This window comes from Schistocerca gregaria, chromosome 1 (assembly GCF_023897955.1).
Source record: "Schistocerca gregaria isolate iqSchGreg1 chromosome 1, iqSchGreg1.2, whole genome shotgun sequence".
NCBI lineage: Eukaryota > Metazoa > Arthropoda > Insecta > Orthoptera > Acrididae > Schistocerca > Schistocerca gregaria.
This window is the reverse complement of record NC_064920.1, coordinates 636823349-636847077: the sequence shown is the minus strand read 5'-3', so window position 1 is coordinate 636847077 and position 23729 is coordinate 636823349. Positions and strand designations below refer to the sequence as shown.

The 23729-nt window shown below is 40.5% G+C and overlaps 1 protein-coding gene across 1 annotated transcript in view; it reads left to right on the top strand.

Annotated features, from left to right (window-relative positions):
- LOC126365808 (rhodopsin) overlaps positions 1 to 22247 on the top strand; it is a 499049-nt gene extending 476802 nt beyond the window's left edge. The window contains exons 5-6 of the mRNA XM_050008441.1: positions 4124 to 4352; positions 15639 to 22247. Of these exons, the coding sequence (XP_049864398.1) occupies positions 4124 to 4352; positions 15639 to 16100 (691 nt within the window). The 3' untranslated portion in view covers positions 16101 to 22247. The remainder of the gene's footprint in view (positions 1 to 4123; positions 4353 to 15638) is intronic.
- Positions 22248 to 23729: the final 1482 nt, after the last annotated feature.

Here is a 23729-nt window from a genome sequence, read left to right as displayed (position 1 = left end):
GTTCTCTGCGAGCTGTGTGCATTGTCCTGCTGATAGATGCCATCCTGCCGAGGGAAAACATAATGCACGTAGTAGTGGTCATGGTCCCCAAGGATAGATGCATACGTCTGTTGATTTATTGTGCCTTCCAGAATGACGAGATCACGCAGGGAATGCCACGAAGACATTCCCCAGACCATAACTTTGGCTGCTGTCTCTATCAATATACCCATCTACATCTACATCTACACTCCGCAAGCCATCTGACGGTGTTTGGCGGAGGGTACTTTGAGTACCTCTATCGGTTCTCCCTTCTATTCCAGTCTCGTAATCGTTCGTGGAAAAAAAAGATTGTCGGTATGCCTCTGTGTGGGCGCTAATCTCACTGGTCTTTTCGCGAGATATACGTAAGAGGTAGCAACATTCTGCCTGACTCCTCGGTGAAGGTATGTTTTCGAAACTTCAACAAAAGCCTGTAGTGAGCTATTGTGTGTCTCTCTTGTAGAGTCTTCCACTGGAGTTTATCTATCATCTCCGTAACGCTTTCGTGATTACTAAATGATCCTGTAACGAAGCGCGCTGCTCTCCATTGGATCTTCTATATATTTTCTATCAACCCTATCTGGTACGGATCCCACACCGGTGAGCAGTATTCAAACAGTGGGCAAACAAGTGTACTGTAACCTACTTCTTTTGTTTTCGGACTGCATTTCCTTAGGATTCTTCCAATAAATCTCAGTCTGGCATCTGCTTTACCGACGATTAATTTTATATGGTCATTCCATTTTAAATCACTCCTAATGCCTACACCCAGATAATTTATGGAATTAACTGCTTCCAGTCACTGACCTGCTATATTGTAGCTAAATGATAAAGGATCTTTCTTTCTATGTATTCACAGCGCATTACACTTGTCTACAATAAGATTCAATTGTCATTTCCTGCACCATGCGTCAATTCGTTGCAGATCCTCCTGCATTTCAGTACAATTTTCCATTGTTACAACCTCTCGATGTACCACATCACAATCAGCAAAAAGCTTCAGTGAACTACCGATGTTATCCACAAGGTCATTTATATATATTGTGAATAGCAACGGTCCTACGACACTCCCCTGCGGCACTCCTGAAATCACTCTTACTTCGGAAGACTTGACTCCATTGAGAATGACATGCTGCGTTCTGGTATCTAGGACCTCTTCAATCCAATCACACAATTGGTCTGATAGTCCATATGCTCTTACTTTGTTCATTAAACGACTGTGGTGAACTCTATCAGCCGTCCGCGGTGGCAAAGCGGTTCTAGGCGCTTCGGTCCGGAACCGCACGATTACTACGGCCGCAGGTTCGAATCCTGTGTCGGGCATGGATGTGTGTGATGCCCTTAGGTTAGTGAGGTTTAAGTAGTTCTACCTTATAGGTTACTGCTGACCTCAGGTCTTAAGTCCCATAGTGCTCAGAGCCATTTTAACCATCTGAACTGTATCAAACGCCTTGCGAAAGTCAAAGAACACAGTATCTACCTGGGAATCCGTGTCTATGGCCCTCTGAACCTCGTGGACGAGTAGGGTGAGCTAGGTTTCACACTATCGTCTTTTTCGAGACCCATGCTGATTCCTACAGAGTAGATTTTTAGTCTCCAGAAAAGTCATTATACTCGAACATAATACGTGTTCAAAAATTCTACAACTGATCGACGTTAGAGATATAGGTCTATAGTTCTGCACATCTGTTCGACGTCCCTTCTTGAAAACGGGGGATGACCTGTGCCCTTTTCCAATCCTTTGGAACGCTACGCTCTTCTAGAGACCTACGGTACACCGCTGCAAGAAGGGTGGCAAGTTCCTTCACGTAGTCTGTGTAAAATCGAACTGGCATCCCATCAGGTCCAGCGACCTTTCCTCTTTTGAGCAATTTCAATTGTTTTTCTATCCCTCTGTCGTCTATTTCGATATCTATAATTTTGTCATCTGTGCGTCAATCTAGAGAAGGAACTACAGTGCAGTCTTCCTCTGTGAAATATCTTTGCAAAACGACATTTAATATTTCGGCCTTTAGTCTGTCATCCTCTGTTTCACTACCATTTCGGTCACAGCGTGTCTGGACATTTTGTTTTGATCCACCTACCACTTTGACATAAGACCAAAATTTCTTAGGATTTTCTGCCAAGTCAGTACATAGAACTTTACTTTCGAGATCTTGAACGCCTCTCGCGTAGCCCTCCTCACACTACATTTCGCTTCGTGTAATTTTTGTTTGTCCGCAAGGCTTTGGCTATGTTTATGTTTGCTGTGAAGTTCCATTCGTTTACGTAGCAGCTTTCTAACTCGGTTGTTGTACCACGGTGGCACTTTTCCATCTCTTACGATCTGGCTTGGCACATACTCATCTAATGCATATTGTACGATGGTTTTGAACTTTGTCCACTGATCCTCAACACTATCTGTACTTGAAATAAAACTTTTGTGTTGAGCCGTCAGGTACTCTGTAATCTGCTTTTCGTCACTTTTGCAAAACAGAAAAATCTTCCTACCTTTTTTAATATTTATATTTACGGCTGAAAACACCGATGCTGTAACCGCTTTATGATCGCTGATTCCCTGTTCTGCGTTAACTGTTTGAAATAGTTCGGGTCTGTTTGTCACCAGAAGGTCTAATATGTTATAGCCACGAGTCGGTTCTCTGTTTAACTGCTCAAGGTAGTTTTCAGATAAAGCACTTAAAAAATTTCACTGGCTTCTTTGTCCCTGCCACCCGTTATAAACGTTTGAATCTCCCAGTCTATATCTGGTAAATTAAAATCTCCACCCAAAACTATAACATGGTTGGGAAATGCACTCGAAATACTTTCCAAATTTTCCTTCAGGTGTTCTGCCACAACAGCTGCTGAGCCAGGGGGCCTATAGAGACTTGCAGTTACCATGCCTGAGACTGCTTTAACCGTGACCTTCACCCAAATTACTTCACATTGTCTCTTAATAAGCCTAAAACGCTTTGAAGGCTGGTCTCGGCTCATACCTGCGACTCGCTACTGGTAAAATGCCAGTAACCCCAGTACCCTCGATTTTTTACATAAACCAGTATAGCATGGATAATTTGCGCTCCGTTTTATGAAATGTTAGTTTTTTACGCATCTCATTGTTTTTGGCGTGATATCTACTGAACTAAAATGGCGTAATTTTGCAGGTATATTCAGTGGTATACATGGATACTGTACGCAAACTGTGTCGCGAACAAAGCTAACAGTAAAAAAATAATAAATTAAAACGTCATTCCTGATACTAAATTTTTACTACGTGAACACTGAAATGTGCAGTTCCCTGTTTGTAAAACTTTGTAAGGGCAGTCATAGAGAAAAATTTGGTAAAGTTTGTTAGTAGTCGCTAAGTGCTCTCATTCTGAAAGGCTGGATGAATATACTCTGGCTAATGTGCGCATCGTGAGTTACTCTGCCTCAAGAGGTATACACAGTTTCTAGCTTTATTACTTGTCTTACTGTATTAAACCTTTAACGTAAAAGTATACATCTCAATAAGTAGATTATGATAGCTTTTTAAATTTTTAAATTCGGTCAGTAACTATATGAAATGCTGAAATTAATTTTTTGTTGGCCCTGGAAGCCGTTAGACGGGCAACGTGCAACTGGAACAGGATGATCGTTTTACCCGTTAAATAGTACAGATATCTCTTTGTTAATGTTTAACCTGCTTTTTTTAATTCGAGCTATTGCCTCTATCCAGTTTCCTCAGTCTCCTAATTAATCAGGGACTTGCTCAAATAATTTACGGGTTTGCTGCCGGGTGAAAGGCATGCCTTGAGAATGTCAGGGTGAGCTCCTGTCGAAATATCACCGGTGGTCGACGACGTCACCTGGCAGCAAACCCGTAAATTATTTGAACATTCAATTCGCCGGGAAAAGTTAAGGTCTCACATAATCAGGGACTGCCTTCGAGTAGTTCCAAACATGATGCTTTCCGTCGTCGGAACTGAAAGTTGCAGACGCATGCATCTTATCTCCCGATAGGCTGGGAAAATATCTATTCAAACGGCGGCGTTTTTCGCAGATTACGTTTCACCAGAAACTCGGACGTGTTCGGAGCAGTTTTCAGATTGCCGCAGGCAGTGGTTCGGTTCGGCTGTTGCAGGCGCGTGCCAGCAGGCGGTGCCGCGGCTGTCCCCCCTGGGGGCGGCGTGCCGCCGCGCGCGCACGCTGGCCTCTGCCGCCGCCGCCGCCCCCCACGCGGCCACCGCCGCCGCTGCCGCCTCCGCCGCCTTCACCGCCTGCGCCGCCCCCGGGCCCGGCGCCGCCAGCCACCTGCTGCTGCGACACCTCCGCTGCAGTCCCCAGAAGCTGCAGCCGACGCGGCGCCCTACGTGAGTTGCACACCTCTCTTCCTCTACAAGACGCGCCAACCCTCAGCCATTCAAACCCACCTCCAACTCTTTTTGTTTGTTGCTGATGGAACTACCTGTCCCACCTTCGTCGAACTAGAGCTGTCATTACGTACCCTGTAAACGCCTCTTTATACCGCCTACTTTTTTTGTGTTTATGATATGTCCAATATACTAGGAAAAGTGATCCACAGATGCATAACACTACAGTCGCTGCTGATAGTAGCACTGGTACTAGTAAAATACGAGGTGCGACAATAAAGTAATGAGACTGATGTGAAAAAAATGTTACTTAATGTTTTAGTCATGTTTAGTGTTTGTGTCCTTCAAAGTAGTTCCCTTCTGATTGCACACACTTTTTCCAGCGCTTCTGCCATTAATGGTAACATTTCTGGAACTCATCTTCTGTAATATCGTCCAAGACTCTCGTCACAGCTTTTTCGACATCTTGTGTTGTTTGAAAATGGTGTCCCTTGAGCGCCGTTTTGACTCTTGGAAATAGAAAAAAGTCGCACGGAGGGATATCTGGTGAATAAGGTGGCTGTGGTAGTACTGAAATTTGTTTTGAGGTTAAAAATTCCTGTACTGATAAAAGTATGGGATGGCACATTTTCGTGGTGCAGAATCCAATTATCAGCAATGTTGGCACGGACACGAAGAACTCTTTTACGAAGTCTTTCTAAAATTTCTTTGTAGTAATATTGGTTAAATGTTTGTCCAGGAGGCACCCACTCTTTATGAACAATCCCCTTGGAATCAAAGAAGCACACAAGCATGCATTTCACTTTTGACTTTGACATGCGAGCTTTTTTTGGTCTGAGTGATCTCTCTGAGCACCATTGCGAACTTTGGCGTTTTGTCTCTGGATCGTACTGAAAAAACCAACTTTCATCACCAGTGATAACATGGCTCAACAATTCTGGATTGATTTCCGTTCGCTCTAACAGATCGGCAGCCACATTTTTCCGTGTTTCTCGCTGTTGTGGTGTGAGATTTTTGGGGACCATTTTCGCACAATCTTTCTCGTACCAAGATCTTCGCTTATTATTATTAGACGAACCGTTTCTCGATTGATGTTCAGTTCTTCTGCAATCATTTTCACGGGTAATCTTCGATCAGATCGTACGAGTTCATGCACCCTGGCCAAGTTGACATCCGTCCATGAGGTTGATGGTCGTCCACTGTGGTCTTCATCTTCAACATTCATTCTGCCTTCACTAAACATTTTATGCCAAGGAAAAACTTGAGCTCTTGACATAACCTCCCCTCGAAAAGCCTTCTGAACCTCTCCGTAAGTTTTCGTTCCGTTTTCACCCAATTTAACGCAAAAAGAAATGGTATACCGTTGTGCAACATTATGCGACTCCATTTCCATGACGAGAGACACAAACATATGTTAGTTTATTGCAGCACAGCTCACGACTGAGCAGTTGCATCGATGTGCTGCTTGGCTCTGAGCACTATGGGACTTAACATCTGAGGTCATCAGTCCCCTAGAACTTAGAACTACTTAAACCTGACTAACCTAAGGACAGCACACACATCCATGCCCGAAGCAGATTTCGAACCTGCGACCGCAGCGGTCGCGCGGGTGCTGCTTGGACTAGAAGCAGCTTATAGACCAAGGTCAAAGACATTGTGCCTACACAAGCCTGCAGGGTTGCCACATCTTGCAAAGAAAATCAGTCTCATTATTTTATTTTTGCACCTCGTAGTCGAGATGGTATAGACGATCCCTGACTGCTCCCAGCGCTGTTGCCAGCTTTCAACAGCGAAACATTGACAGCTCCGTGCAAAACAGTAACCGTCTACAGCACTGTGACAACACTGAGGAGTTGCCTTAGAAACGTTTACAGAATCGCCTTACGTTACTGGTTGAGGCAGGCCTGCGAAACTGTCGCTGCCAGCACACTGCAACTGTCAGGGATCATCTTACACCAAGTCAGCTGTAGTACGCAAATTTGTCAGGGGTGCAGACAGCGACTAATTGCCGGGATAGACAGAATGACATGTGCAGGATGATTCGTTACGTAACATCAGCAACACGGCAGACGTGGAATCATAAGAGCTCAATTGGCAAAAACACTCCAGGACATAGAAAAGAACCGATGCACCATCAAGGAGCTATGCAAACTGGTCACACAGGTCTAGACGGAAAATACAATTTAATCAGCAAATCGTTTCACATTCGAATAGGAACGATACCCCTTTTCGAATATTTGGCAGTAATGGATGAACCATAGTGAAACATTGCATCAGGAAGGAAGTGGTCCATCTAGAGAGATGACAGAACGAAAGGATCGAGCAATCGTCAGAGAGACACTCAGGGCAGCTGATTCATTACTATTTGACGTGCAGGTGGTGCTTCAGTGACCACAAAGACCATTAACAAACGGGTAACAGAAAGTGGGCTGAGCTCATGGGCCCTCTTGCGCCGAGTACCATTAACCTGTGTACACCATCAAGCACGTCTGCAATAGTGTCGGCCATATTCGGTCTGAATCTCACAGACTTGAGTAGAACTGCTTTCAGAGGTTAGTCCTACTTCGAGTTGAGCCCCGATGACTAGTGAAGGCGTATCTGCAGACGCCCCCGACAGCTGTGGTATACCAATCTGACTGCCGGCCGCCACACGACCCACCAACCACGAATAATGGTGTGGAGTAAAATTTCATTTCATAGCAGCACCCCTTTGGTTCTCATCCGCCCAACGGTATGTCACCGATATTCTAAGCTCCGTTTTGTTGTCCTTCGGGGCAAGCTATCTTTGGCTTACATTTCAGCACGATAATGTCCATCAGCATACGGAGAGATTTTCTACAGCTTGTCTTTGTGCTTGCCAAACCCTACCTTGACTCGCAAGGTAGCCGGATCTCTCCCCAAACAGGTCGGGATTTTGACGATCTAATGCGCCAATTGGACAGAACTTTGCACGATATCCCTGCGAAGGACATCTAAGAACTCTGTCAATATATGCAAAGCGGAATAACTGCTCCTATAAGGGCCAAAGGTGGACCAATGCATCTTTGACTTACTAAGATTTTGAAGCTCACTCTCTCGAATAAATCATCCAGTTTTTAGGACACTGTGCTAATTTGTTTGTCTATACATGTACATCACATCTACCGATTCTGTCCCATTCGGATAATTCGTTCGTGGTGCGTCTTTTTTTTGTCTTAGAGTGTACATTCTATATTCAGTAAGACGCACGTATAACTATTGGTGGCGGCGACTCAATGGCGTGTGTTGACCCCCAGGCAGCAGTGCTACCTCAACACATCACAGGGCGGCATGTTTGGCGGCGACAGCGCGAAGTCACCAGGTAGGTCAGCTGCCTCAGCAAAGTAGCAGCGTCGTGCTACACAGACCCTGTGGCGTGCGTCACAGTACATTCTTTATTCAGTACGACGCACTACAGATCTTACTGAACACTACAGGTCTTACAGATTGCTCTGATCATCTCCAGCACGGAGCGAATGAATATTTTAGACCAGTGTAACATTTCTTAGCAGCGCGTTTAAATCATGCAGGCTCTCGATAACACTTGACAACGATAAGAAAATTTATTTTCACTGACGTACTGATTTCCAGCCTGGTCCCGGACGTAGCGGGGCGTTCGTGATTTATGTCGGTTAAGGTAACTAGAGTGACGTCTGAAGTTCATTACTGGACCCGTATTTTCCATGGGCCTCGTTTATTTCCGGACCCGTGTTTCTAAAGGGCGACGATTGTTGAAAGACTGACGTCAGTCTCGCGTCTGTGGGCCCCACGGGAAATGTAGGCATGCATCACGAACTTGTGACGTCACATTAACTACCTTGCCCGACATGCATCGCGAACTTTCGGTCACGTCCGGGGCCAGGCGGGAAACAAGTCATTGTTGTGGTCTTCAGTCCTGAGACTGGTTTGATGCAGCTCTCCATGCTGCTCTCCCTGTGCGAGCCTCTTCATCTCCCAGTACCTACTGCAACCTACATCATCTTAATCTGCTTAGTGTATTCATCTCTTGGTCTCCCTCTACGATTTTTACCCTTCACGCTCCCCTCCAATACTAAACTGGTGAACCCTTGATGCCTCACAAAGTGTCCTACCAACCGATCTCTTCTTCTAGTCAAGTTGTGCCACAAATTCCTGTTCATCCCAATTCTGTTCAGTATTTCGTCATTAGTTACGTGATCTACCCATCTAATCTTCAGCATTCTTCTGCAGCACCACATTTCGAAAGCTTCTATTATCTTCTTGTCTAAGCTATTTATCGTCCATGATTCACTGTCACACATGGCTATACTCCATACAAATACTTTCAGAAACGACTTCCTGACACTTAATTTTAAATTCGGTGTTAACGAATTTCTCTTCTTCAGAAACGCTTTCCTTGCCATTGCCAGTCTACATTTAATATCCTCTCTACTTCAACCATCATCACTTGTTTTGCTTCCAAAATAACAAAACGTATCTACTACTTTAAGTATCTCATTTCCTAATTTAATTCCCTCAGCATCAGATGATTTAATTCGACCGCATTCCGTTAATCTCATTTTGCTCTTGTTGATGTTCATCTTATGTCCTCATTTCAAGACACTGTCCGTTCCGTTCAACTGCTCTTCCAGGTCCTTTGATGTCTCTGACAGAATTACAGCGTCGTTGGCAAACCTCAGAGATTTTATTCGTTCTCCGTGGATTTTAATTCCTTCTCCAAATTTTTCTTTTGCAGTACGTCAATGAAAAGGTATCCAATAAAGTCTTTAACGTTGTCATATGTTATCGAGAGCTTGAAAGTACATAAATGCGCAGCTACTAAATAATCACTCGCTCCGCGCCGGAGACGGTCGCTGCAACTCGGAAGACGTGTAGTGCCACAAGCTGGGACGCGTGCCACAGGGCCCGTTCTACTGGCAGCAGACGCGTGTGTGCTGGAGAGCCTGCTGCCCCGCCATTCGACGTGGTGCGTGGCGCGCTGTCCCGCAGGCTCCTAACCTCAGGCCCCTTGGAGACGCCCAGACACCGGCTGAAACCGCCCTGGAGTTGGTCTTCTCAGGGTGACTCCAGTCCAAACCTCAGAATCATCAGGTCTAGCGGCACCTCGTAGACCGGTAGTTACAGGATGAACTGGCTACATGTAGACGAAGCTTGTTGGCTAACATGAGACCGTCGGCTGGCCTCGGCATCGGTAGCAGTCTTTTATTTTAATTTTTTTATTTCACACTTGTAGTGCTGTAGGATGAAATTGAGGAGCAATTCTTCATGTTCATGGAACGAGGCAGTACATGAAATTGACATCAGAAAAGTAATAATAGATAAAATAAAATGTACACGAATCCTATGCAGACGAAAAGCTGCCAGTATACAGGGTAGTTATAATAAAACTTTAAGTATTTGAGCCAGCATAGACGCAAAAGATCTGCCCCATGGTTACTCAGCGTTATAGAAATGGCGTTCGTAGTGTGCTCTGCAAGATTTACTTTCTTAGTAGTGTCAATGACAAGACTGAGGCGCCGACATTGGTTCGGCGACGTCGGGTTGAAAAAAAGTCATCAGTCCCCATTACAGCTACAGGCAGTCAACATGGACCTCGACAAGGTGAGCAGACTTTTTCTCGCAAAGCTATTTTATCAAAACAACAGCAATAGTGCTCCTGCTCTTAGAATCGACGCATTGAAGGAATACAGAGAGGTCCTCTTTCCGCACCGAAGTTGATGAACACGATTCCTAAGTTTGAAATAACTGGTGGTTTGGGAATTGGTCCTGGGAGAGGCCGACGGCCAATTGCGCAACAGATTGTTGAAGAAGTTACTTTTGCCACTGCTGACAACGCTAGACGCAATGCGTAATCTTCAAGCAGTGCACGAGCTGTGTCATGACAGCTGAACATTCCATGGCCCACCGTTGTCCTGCAATCTCTAGAGCCGTTCCAAGCTGTCGTGGATGCTTATGGTCGTCGTCACATTGAGCAACGTTTGCAATCTGGAACGTGAACATTGTACTCAATCAACAGATGTTGCTGTCTCAGGTGGAAATTAAAACGTATTTCATTTAACTGTTTATTCGTTACTTTTCCACTGCATGTCCTTACAAATGTTTCCACAAAGTTTAATTGTCCTACGTTCACTCGTTATTCAAGGGAGTCCTCTCAAACAGTGAAAGTTTAATTATAATCATCCTGTATATTAGCATAACCAAGAGTAACAGAGTAACTAGCTTAATTATTTGCAAGGACCATCCGACACAACAGATGGAATGACCATGAGGAAATTCTTCAGTTTAGACTGGAACGTGCGAGGATTACTGCTAAGATTTTTTAATTCTGATGACAGCTTACTGGAAATGGATGTAGCGGACTACAGTACAAGAGTCAAGGAGGTACGATCCAATTGCAGACGGATTTCTCCCTAGTACCAACTGCGTGAAAACTGCTAATTCTTGGGTATAAGCTCATATTGTTAACAACAAAGGAAAATAAATATTGAGCGGCCAATGTCAGTATTCTAGACACCTGAACAGGGGTGGATAAGAGGTTCGCGATATTGCATCACAAATTGCTTGAACAGCCCATTTCTGATACAAAAATAACTTCTATAATTGGGAGTACGGTAGTTATCCCTTTTGTACCCTAATGCCTCAAATAAGGAAAGTAGTCTAATCTCCATGATGGACTGTCACTTTTTTTGAGTCAACATTCTTCTGACTGGTTTGATAATGCCATTTCCTTCTTCCCAGTGTTTTCCTCATATTCCTTCCATCGCCGATTCTGCGACAAACTCTTCATTCCTTACTTTTTCGGTCCACCTAATTTTCAACATTTTTCTGTAGCACATCTCAAATGTTTCTATTCTCTTCTGCTCCGATTTTCCCATAGTCCATTTCTCACTGTCATACAATGCTGTTTCAAACGGTCATTCTCAGAAATTTCTTCCTCAGACTATGACCTATGTTTAAAACTAAAGGGCTTCTCTTCAACAGGAATTTCTTTTTCGCCACTGCTTGACTGCTTTTTATGTCCTCCTTGCTCCATCCGTCATGGGTTATTTTTCTGCCTAGGTAGTGGCATTCCGTATCTTCATCTGCTTCGTGATCACCAATTTTGTTGTTAAGTGTCTCGCTGTTCTCATTTCTGATACTCCTTATTAGTTTGTCTTTCGTCGATTTACTCTCTTTTCATATCCTGTACTCATTCGATTGTTCGTTGCATTCAACAGATCCTGTTACTCTTCATCACTTTCACTGAGGATATTAATGTCAAAAGCGAATCTTAATATTGATATCCTTTCACCTGGAATTCTGATCCCGCTCTTGAACCTTCCCTTTTTTCCGTTATTACTTCTTTCACATACTGATTGAACAGCAGGGTCGAAAGACTGCATCCCTGTCTTACACCCTGTTTAATTTTTGCACTTTGTTCTTGACCTTTCACTCGTGTTCTTCCCTCTTGGTTCTTTTACGTATTGTATCTTACCCGTCTTTCCCCGCAGCTTAGCCCTATTTTTCTCAAAACGGCGAAGATCTTGCAACATGTGACTTTATTGAATGTTTTTCTCCAGGTTGACAAGTCCTATGAACATCTTAAGCCTTGGTTTCATTATCAACAGTAACGGCAGAACTGCCTCTCTGGCGCTCTTTACTCACACGAAGTGCTGAATACTATCGAAAAAGGATTTTAAGTTGATTCCGTATTTCTAGATTTTCAGAAAGCTTTCGACACCGTTCCTCACAAGCGGATTATAGTTAAATTGCATTCTTGTGGAATTTCGTCGCAGTTGCGTGACTGGATTCGTGATTTCCTGTCAGAGAGGTCACATTTCGTAGTAACTGACGGAAAGTCATCGAGTAAAACAGAAGTGATTTCTGGCATTTCTCAAGGTAGTTTATAGGCCTCTGCAATTCCTTACCCATGTAAACTATTTAGGAGATAATCTGAGAAGCAATCTTAAGTTTTTTGCAGATGACGCTCTCGTTTACTGCCTAGTAATGTCATCAGAAGGCCAAACAAATGGCAAAACGATTTAGAAAATGTATCTGTATGGTGACAAAATTGGTAATTGAACCTAGATAATGAAAAGTGTGGGGCATCCACATGAGTGCCAAAAGGAGTCCGTTAAACTTCGGTCTCATGATAAATCAGTCAAATCTAAAGGCCGCAATTTCAAATAATACCTAGGAATTAAATTATGAACAACTTAAATACGAAAAACCTGAAGAAATCAAAAAAAGAAATGATTCTCGGAAGGACTAATGCAGCGTACAGAAAATTCAAATCAAGCTTCGGTGAAATTAAAAGCAAGGGTCGTAACATCAAGAGTGCAACGGGAATTCCACTATTAAAAGCAGATGTGGAAACGGATAGGTAGTGTGGCGTGCTAGTATTGTGGTTTGATTGCATGTTGTGTACCATTTCAGCAATATTACCATAAAACTAGTTACATATTATCAATGTAACATAGGTTTTATTTGAACACTGCTTTTCCCGACTAATAGTCGTTATTTTGTTAAAGAAATCTCCACCTGGGAACGTGTAGCAATGTCGTCTGTCAAGCAGTGTAAATGGCACTAAGCTGCAGATCGTTTTTCGAATTTAACGCAACTGTTATTCGAAGTGGCAGCACTTTTCTTTAAGCAAAATGAACAGTCAATACTACACGCACACGACACTGATGTATTATTCCTATCAAAATATTTCATAAAAATTATTACGAAATAACTAGGCTTCATACATCAGCAGATAAGAATCTATATAACGTAAGATGCATTTTGCACTATATTTAAAGATTATTCACAGTCTAAGCCGAATTTACTTCCTCAAAGTGGGTTCTGGGCCACCAATATACAGTTATTATTGAATTATGACCAACAACTATTATGTTCGTATATATAATCAATTTAAAACTGCCGCTGCAATATTTCACCAAGAAGACAGCTAACATAAGACAATCATTTATCGATTCTGCTTCAGGCCCTCTTTTACTTCTAACAAATAATATATATTAATTTTTTGTCCCTTCACTATATACATTAACGTTTGAAAATATTTCTCAATGTTAATCGCTTATTATTCAGCATTTACCAATAAACCGTGCTGTAGATCAATAGCGCTCATGGCTGCGCTTCCTTGTAGCTGAGCAGGAAACATTTATATAGGACGAGAATTACAATAAGATAAAACTTTAAACAAAGAAAATTCATTTCAATGACACAGAAACTCTATTTTTCAAATATGAATTGACAACATAATACAGTTTTATACAGACCTCAGTGCTACAAGATATGAACATGTCCGATCACTACAATAGTTCGAACAAGAAGAAGGATTATTCTAGTAGAATCACAGATAACAAAAGATGAAGATTTCCATTATCTTTTTCCATGAGTATTGTCTGAGATAGGATTTTCACAAAAAATTAAAGTATGTCAATGACAATATTTATTTATTATTATTTTAGTATCGATCAAGTCCTTTTTTATTAATATCACGAGAAGGTTCGCTCAAATTCCACACACAATGCTGTCGTGAATTTTGTTCTGAATAAAATATAGTCGTAGATATTACAGTAGGAAGAGTACACTGAAGGCCTCTGTGAGAATGAGGACTTATATGATGTGATAGAAGAAGAATCCGGAGTCAATAGGGAAGAATCCAATATTAGAATTAGAATTTAGAAGAGTTTTGGAAGACTTAAAATCAAATAAGGCAGGTGAGATAGGTAACACCCTATTATAGTTTCGAAAATCATTGGGGGAAGTGGAAGCATCAGCTGCATGGCAGAAAAAACAATTTTCTTTTTAAACTTTGTAGTTCTGTGGAAAGTCACTAAACAAACTATGTTCTTAACTCCACAGAAAGAGTAACTTTTCTTACATTTATTATCTATACAATCATTCTTTCCAAGTATAAAGTACTTGACTATTATAGGTACAAATGAATGATATGAGCACAGGACAACAAAACAAGCAAATAATCCTAATAAGAATAGTCCCAGAAACCAATGATTTTATGATATGACTTTAAGCACAAGTGCAGTCGTGCCACTGTTACAATATTTATGTACCAAGGACCAATTTCCAAAATGAATAAGAAATGCACTGCACATATGTAGCATTTGAAATGGTTACCATGGCTCTACACACTTTTTCAAATGAAGATATGGCTGACATCCACTTCATGTATGGGTGTTTCAGTGGCAATGTACAGGACGCAGCACAATTACGTCATGAAGCATATCCTCAGAGGGGACAGCCAGACAGCAGATAAACTGAACATGCGACATGCAGGTAGATAAAGAACCGTAGACACAGTGCCCAGCACAAGTTCCATAAGTACTGCTTTAGCAGAACACATTTTGCCATCTGCCATGTGGTTGATATTTACATGAGGGACAATTGCACCCACATTAAGTACAAAGCATGCAAGGCCTGGTCACACCTGACTTTTGACTTTCCAGCCCACATTGCCTTCATCCAATTGATCCTTACACTGTGTGGAAATGATCCACAGTTTCTTGTGTACATGTCATTTACAGAGGAAGCATGCTTCACACAAGATGGTATTAAGAACATCCATAACACATAAAATTTGGACTTATTAAATCCTAAATGCTACCACTGAGATGGTACATCAATTGAGATTTTCTATTAATGTTTGGGCAAGTGCTGTACTCAGTTGATAGGATCACGTTAAATACTTGGTCAATTTACTGGTCGTGTGTACCTTCATTTCCTGCGAAGCAAACGAATTGAGTAATTGGATGGTGTTCCTTATAGTGAAAGGATACGGGTGTGCGTACATGCACAATTGTGCAGCAGTACATTTAAAAGTAGCTGTTCAGGAGTAAGCTGGCCAAATGGAGAAATACAATGGGGCTCCTTTAAAAAGCCATCAGGTGCTGATAACACTTCTCAGATGCACCATCTCCATGTCCTTTACAGAGATCACTCAATGTCTGATACTCTTTTGCTCTTTGTGCCCTTTATATACACTACCAGACCTGGTAACAACAATAAATATGAACAACTCTAATGTTCTCTGACAACCATTCTGTCTGTTAAAGAGAATAGCAATTATAATCATTTTTGTTTGTAGAAATTCTTTTATGGAGTTTGATGAGCTGCCAAGCAGATATTGTTTTCAGTTTGTGTTTGAATTGAGAGATTGCTGCTTTTTAAATCACACCACAGATGTCTTCAAACAGTGCATTGATCTAATAAGTTAACTGAATGGATGCACAACCGAAAGCTAAATGCAATTAAAAAATGACACATTTGTGGTTTGTGTTCCAGGGAAATTCTAGCGGTTGCAGTGGCCGCCCCAAATGGCCACAACTCGCAGCATTGCACTGGGAGCCCTCAGGAGCTGTGCCGCATTGGAAGGCAGGCGTGTTAGCTGCAGCAGCCTGCCGCACAGGCCACTGTCCACCACCCACGGTCGAGCGCAACCCAGCTGCTGCACTCCTGCTGTCCTCGGGCCACCGCAATGAGGTGGCTACGAGAGAGATACCTCAGCTGCTAGTGCCTACTAACAGCACTTACATCCTGTGCAAAGCTGTGAACACCACAGACGCTGCTCAGGCAGACTGCACAGTAATTGGTGCTGAAATTACCCGAGTCCCCTATTATGACATTGTGCAATGTGACACCAGTGAAGGCCATCCACAGAAACATTCTTACGAATCCAATATAGCCTTCAGGAAAGTTCTGTGTAAAGTTGGGGTCAAAAGCATCATTGCTGATAATCTGAGGTGACAAGTCGCTTTTCAGGAATGTACCACAGCCTCCATGGTTTCTACTCCCCAATTTCATTCTCTAGAGGATAAATTTTGATCATCATTATGATGACCCCAAGCAGAGAGTTGTTATCTAGGCAGATACCTGACACCAAGTGACTGCTTTACAACTTGCAACATTAAAGAGGCACTTCAAGTGGAACTTATCAGAGACTTGTCTCAATAAGCTGTGAGCTCCTCACCCTGTTCCAGTGCACTTAGAAAATGTTAATGGCAGAACCATTGCCCAAATATCAAGAAACACAAATGTGGCTGACAGCTTTCATATACTTAGTCACAATTTGGCACTGAACTCCCACACCATACAGCAACTCTAGACATTACAAAGCAGTCAGCAGAATTTATTAGTATATCTGTGAAACATAAGACAATTAATAGGAAAGAAAGTATAAAATGTATCCTAGTTCTATTGCCAAAATACAGAAAAAGTCATATAGTTTTAAATAAAATATGTTATACATGTTCAGTGCATCCATCCTTGAATGTGCAGCAGACATCTGCATGGAAATCCATTTCATTCCAGTCATGTCCAATTATAGCAATGTCAGTGTGATAATCAGCTGTGGTGATAAGGTTGCAAATACCATGGAAATTTGTGGGCTATGGCAGTAGAAATATGGTGTCCTTCAGGAATCAACTGAGGAAGAAGTCACAAGGGTTTCAGCCCTACATTACTGTTTCTCCACTGTGCCCATCTACCTCTGTTGCAGTAAGCCAGTACCTGTCATGTTAGAAGATGTAGCCATTACTATCTTCATTCAGCTATGGCATTAGTCAGTACCCAAACTTATCCAAATGAATCACTATATACTGACAGGCATATGAATGAATAATGGTCTGTAGATCTTTTTTTGAATGACACATGAAATATAAATCCTGAGTAACTTTTCCACATAAGCATTTTTGTCTCTTAGATGCCCATATTCCAACAATTTACCTTCCCAGACAGATAGCATGTTGGTTGTTCTTAAATACAACTATATCCCAAAATTCAGTTACAAACCACGCACACATTTGAATTGCAGGAATTCAGATGCACAATTTTCATCTTTTTTGCAGCACCATACATTTGCCAGTTTTCTACTCAAAATTCACATTAAGATGGCTGCCACACATCAAGCTCAAAACAAGGAGCTGTGGAGGGTAGGCTGGTAAATTTATCTTTTACACTATATCACTTCCTAGCTTACTCCTGTACATATCACAAAAACTTGCACACACCTTAGAATATCATGCAACACTTTTTTTATACTTTTTTATACTACATTTTAGAAGTCTGTTCAAATCAGCTCAATGCAGTCATTACAGATGAAGTTCCCTCATATACCAGAACAAAAAATGCTTTCTAGTTCTTATTGAAACCACATTTGATATTGATGTACCTAGTTCAAAGTGTGGCAGCTTAGCTCACCTCCCAACATTTCTGAACCATTTTGCAATTTTCAATGACTGTGTTCTTTTGTGTGCCATTACTAGTGGTAAGTTGCAAGTGGAAATTGATTTTCTCTTGTGATTGCAATATAGAGAAACTAGCAGAAAGTCAGTGTGTTTAAGATTCATGTGGACCACTTAAATGAAAGATCATTGCACACATTCACCCACATCTGGAACATAACTTTAACTTGCCAAAACATTCACATCATTTTAGTAGACAGCACAAAATCAAATAATTTTGATGGTACAATACTGCACTCAGCAATGTCACTAGAGACCATGTATTTAAAAAAAAAAAAAAAATGGCATTGGTTCCCAAACTTCTTTTCTCCTCTCTCTACCTGTCTGTCCTGTGTAAATATAACAACTGCAAACAATATCCACCTGAACCTATTTACTGAATTGTAACCTTGCTCTCTGCCTATAATTTTTGTACTCCCCTCCTCCTTTTCCCCCCACCACCACCCAATTATCAGGTCAACTTATCAAGATGCATCCTATGAACTGATTGACAACCCCCCCTCCCTATTAGTCAATCTGTGCCGCAAAGTACTTTGCTCTCCAGTTCAATTCACTATGTGTTCATTAGCATACTTCTGTATCACCTCATTCCCCAAGTTTCTCTTCTCTTCCTGTCTACACTGCTTATTGTCCGCTTTTCACTTGAATTGTGTCTACAATCCAATTAGTACTTTCAGGATAAAACTCTGTGACCAGTGTGTATATGTCACTAAGTTATTTTTCAGATATTGTCTTTACTTCTGCTATCGCTAGTTCTTTGTTTCCCTAAGTAGCAAAATTAATATGCTACTTTAAGTCTCTCACTTTCCAATTCACTCAACTTCAACTGCATTAATTCAACTACTCTCTCTTATCTTTATCTTACTTTTGGTGACATCCATCTTACAACCTTGTTTCAAGATGCTATCTTCTCCATACAGCTGCTCTTCCAAATTCTTTACTGCCTTTCATGGAAATACCAAGTCACAGACAAACCTCATAGTTGTTATTTCTTCTCCCTGAAATTTAATACTTTGACCAAATTCTTCTTAATTTCCTTTACTCAAAGTACAGTCTGAATAACACTGGGGATGAGATAGAACCCTGTCTGACACCCTCCTCAAATGCTGCCTCCTTTCTGTGTGCTTTGATTCTTATAACTGCAATCTCATTTCTATATATGTTATAGATAACATTTTTTTTTCAAAGAATGTATTCTACTCAGAATTGTCAAAAACATTTTCTAAACTTACAAATGCTATAATGGTGGTTTGTCTTCTATTGTTGTTGTGGTCTTCAGTCCTGAGACTGGTTTGATGCAGCTCTCCATGCTACTCTATCCTGTGCAAGCTGCTTCATCTCCCAGTACCTACTGCAACCTACATCCTTCTGAATCTGCTTGGTGTATTCATCTCTTGGTCTCCTTCTACGATTTTTACCCTCCACGCTGCCCTCCAATACTAAATTGGTGATCCCTTGATGCCTCAGAACATGTCCTACCAACCGATCCCTTCCTCTGGTCAAGTTGTGCCACAAACTTCTCTTCTCCCCAATCCTATTCAATGCCTCCTCATTAGTTACGTAATCTACCTATCTAATCTTCAGCATTCTTCTGTAGCACCACATTTCGAAAGCTTCTATTCTCTTCTTGTCCAAACTATTTATCGTCCATGTTTCACTTCCATACATGGCTACACTCCATACAAATACTTTCAGAAACGACTTCCTGATACATAAATCTACGTTCAATGTTAACAAATTTCTCTTCTTCAGAAACGCTTTCCTTGCCATTGCCAGTCTACATTTTATATCCTCTCTACTTCGACCATCATCAGTTATTTTACTTCCTAAATAGCAAAACTCCCTTACTACTTTAAGTGTTTCATTTCCTAATCTAATTTCCTCATCATCACCCGATTTAATTTGACTACATTCCATTATCCTCGTTTTGCTTTTGTTGATGTTCATCTTATATCCTCTTTTCAAGACACTGTCCATTCCATTCAACTGCTCTTCCAAGTCCTTTGCCGTCTCTGACAGAATTACAATGTCATCGGTGAACCTCAAAGTTTTTACTTCTTCTCCATGAATTTTAATACCTACTCCAAATTTTTCTTTTGTTTCCTTTACTGCTTGCTCAATATACAGATTGAATAACATCGGGGAGAGGCTACAACCCTATCTCACTCCTTTCCCAACCACTGCTTCCCTTTCGTGCCCTTCGACTCTAATAACTGCCATCTGGTTTCTGTACAAATTGTAAATAGCCTTTCACTCCCTGTATTTTACCCCTGCCACCTTCAATTAGCTTATCTTTTAAGATGAGACATAGGGCAATGTTGCCTCACATGTTCCTTCATTTCTCCATAGCTGAAATTGATCTTACCCTAAGTCAGCTTGTACCAATCTTTCCATACTCCTGTAGGTAACCGATGTTAGCATTTAATATGCATTACCTAATCGACTGATGGTTCATTTAATACTCACACTTGTCAGCTCAGGGAACCTGTCATAAACAAGTCTCTTTCATCACAAATCTATCCACACCTCTAAGAGAAAGTCCATTGTTGCTGTAATTTTCATGGAAACTCCAAGAAAATTATTTTTACATTATTTCATCCGTTTTATGACCTGATTTTTATCTATTTTTATCTATTTTAAATATAATCTTTACTTCATTTCCAGGACCTACTGTAAGTTAATGTGGAATTTTTAGTTTACTTGAAACCTCTGGCACACATTAAATTTTAGGAAGAAATTGGTTGTGCAGGGCCATTTACAGTCACACTTATTCTACTGAACGATTCTGACAGAAGAACAAAGTGTGTGGAACTTAGACCCAACAGTATTGATTGTATAGGTAATAAACTGTGCTAGTTAGAGGATATCTGGGTGTCTACAGCTCCAGAATGATTGATCTGGTGACTTTTGTCATTTCAAGACAATGTTGTGTATGTTGCATCTGAAAGTTGTGATTCCAAGAGCATTGGGACTGATCATTAAGAGGCTAGAGAGTAGGATTTTGTACAATTTGACAGTTCACTAAAAAGTGGCCCATGTCATTAGAAAATCAAGTATTCCACAGAATAATGATAAGATACAGTTGAAATCTATAATTTTTATATTGCACCCATGTAAATAGGACATTCATATGTTGGTGACACAAATTTAATAGTACCAGTATGTCTACAAAAGAAATTTTAAAAGTAACATGCAACAAACATTTTTCCCATAAATGCACAGAAAAGTGAGAGGTTATTTTTAACACTGGAAACACATTTTTTGACTGAATAGTTAGTTTTTCATACGCTGCTAACAATTCAGTTGAATTATTAATTTGTATGGTGGTGAAGTACTGTTCACATTACAAGCATTCATTCCTCAACTAAGTGAAGAATGGTCCTCAGCAATCTTCTGTATGGACAATAGTCACACATTTGTTTAAATAATGGCATCCACCGAATCATGGACAACAACAACTCTACTTGACAGTGTAATATGTACCTAGTTTATAAATATCATTTTTCATTATTGGAAAAGAAATCCATTGTCTTGTATTCATGCAAAATTTCTGTGCAGACATCATTATGATGTTGCAAGGACTTTTCAAAATACTTTCATAAATGTTTCTATCTCATTTTTCCTTCCAATTTGTTTCTTCATTAATTTTATTTTCATACTGTATAGCATCCTTAGGATCAATGGACATGTAGTTTATTGTCTACAGTCTGTTACTCTCTTAGCCCTTTTCATTCTTCAAATTTTCTTTGTGTCAACAGTTTAATCTCATCACTGGAAACCCTTTCAGGAGCTTCAGAACTGAAGACTGTTGACTCACACAAGATGGGCTCACTGAAAATTGATCCTAATATGAGGAGCAAAAGGCATTTGAGGAATGACACAAACAGTTTTGAAGATTTTTTTTGTTATACAACAACAGTCACCAAAGGCTACAAAACATAGACATTGTCCTCCTAGCAATTTCTGATCACACCCCATCCCATTTTTCTGCTATCCTTTCCTGTATTTTATATACTGTATTATAATGATCATGGTTAGCGGTATGAACATGTCTAAGAGAAAACTTTGTCATTCAAACCAACCGTCAGACTGATTACTGCTACATTTTACTCTCATTCCTCTAAGGAAAATTTGGTGCATTTCATGAGGCTGTAAGTTAATGGAATAAATTGGTCAGGTTAAATAAACAATGCTTAGATAGGGACAGCCACTGGAGTCAATAAAAAAAGGAAATCTGTGGGTGATATTGGCTACTTTTCCATCAGACCCCTTATTTGATGTTATGTATAACCTGCAGAGCTGCCTGTAGTGATGCCTCTTTCCTAAAATAAAACTTTATGATACATCACATACTTTTGCCAACATGAAAAAGCAGCTCAATTTAGGTCCTCTGCTGACTGAGAAATTATTTAGCACTATAACAATGGAGACACATCAGTTTGTATGATAGGGAACAGTAGGACTATGTTATGATGAGAACTGTCTTTACTTATTGTCCTGTTTTCTGACACAAGCTTTGAATTTCATGGATGAAACTGTTTCTTTAATGTGATCTGAATACGCTTATACTCTGGATTTTGTTAACGTCTTTTTTATGTATTTGTGTGTATGATTTTGTACAGTGTATGTAATGCCTAAATAAAAGATGTTTTCTGTATATTATTTGTGATTTGAACATTTGCACTCGCAGACTCTGCTACATATTTAAGTTATGTATGTGTCTGTCTGGCTACAATGTAGTGAAGGTGTATTCTTGAGATCTGTCACAAATTCAAGCTCAACTGAGATGTGAGAAAAAAGGTCAACAATGTATTAGCAGCATGTATAAACTTTGCAGTATCAAAATCAATCTCCTGCATCCTGCACACATGAAGTATTGTCTGGGACTAGAGGCCACCGCCATGAATTGACACAAGATCAAAATTTAAAAGAAAAAGGAAAAATCATATGTTTTATTCATTCCTAATCACCATTTGTTCACTTCTTGTCTCGTAATCAATAATGTTTCCTTCCACTAATGATATCACATACTATAGAAACATTAACACGTTCATGCTGGCACTGATAATTTTGTTTCTCTCTGTAGGGTGATGTGTGTATTCATGCTTTCCTGCATCTTGTAGCGCTGCTTTTCCTATTTCTCACCATGGAGCAGCTGTCATATTTCAATTTAATATACTAATCTTTTGTAATTTAATATACTGACCTTTTATTTCAAAAGTCCATTCTTTTGAAAAAAAAAGAGATATCACACAAAGTAATTTTTCACTGAATGAATCATAAAATATGTGATGTCTCATTTGTTCAGAAAGCTCTCTCATTGAAGGATCACACAAAATTGTATTCACAGTTGTTTGCTGCATCCGGCTGAAAGGTACTACATTATATGTAGTGTATTGTGGGTACCAAAATGGTTAAAGTGAGTGTAAGTCACCGGTGCTACACACCACCCAGCAGGAGGATCTAGCATGAGCCACTAGTGGTACATGTCATCGTGAATGTGTTAAAGACGATCTTCAATGATACTGGGAAAGTAAATACTTAAAATATCCTTGTAATCTTTGTTTTCCACTGCTTAAGGCAATTGCAGGGATGGTTCCCTTCAAAGGACTTAGCTGAGTTCCTTCCCTATCCTTTGACAATCTAATTCAAAATAAGAGAAAGGCAAGCACTTACCTGTAGTGGACCAATGCATGGATCCCAGAGACACCAAAAAGAAAACAGCATTCACACTAGCTTTTGAGCTCTTGATATTTTTTCTAGCACAAGTATACACATTCAAACACACACACTCAAATGCACAATCCCACAGCCACAACACGTTGATAAAAAAAAGAACAAGAGATCAGAAGCTAGTCTGAATACTGTTTCCTGTTATGTGTGTCTGTTCTCCACACATCAGTGCACTATAGGTAAGAGGTTGCCTTTGCATTAATTTATCTACTGTTCCAACCATAAAGTTCCATTTTGTTATGATTTGAATATCTTTGACTGTGTTTGATCTTTAATGATTCATCACTAACAGAATGTTAAATCCTAAACTTACTTCCCTTTCTTCTGTCATGAAGTGATGTATTGAGAGGTATGCAAAATATCCATCCAAAATTCACTCAAGAAAATTAATAAATTATGA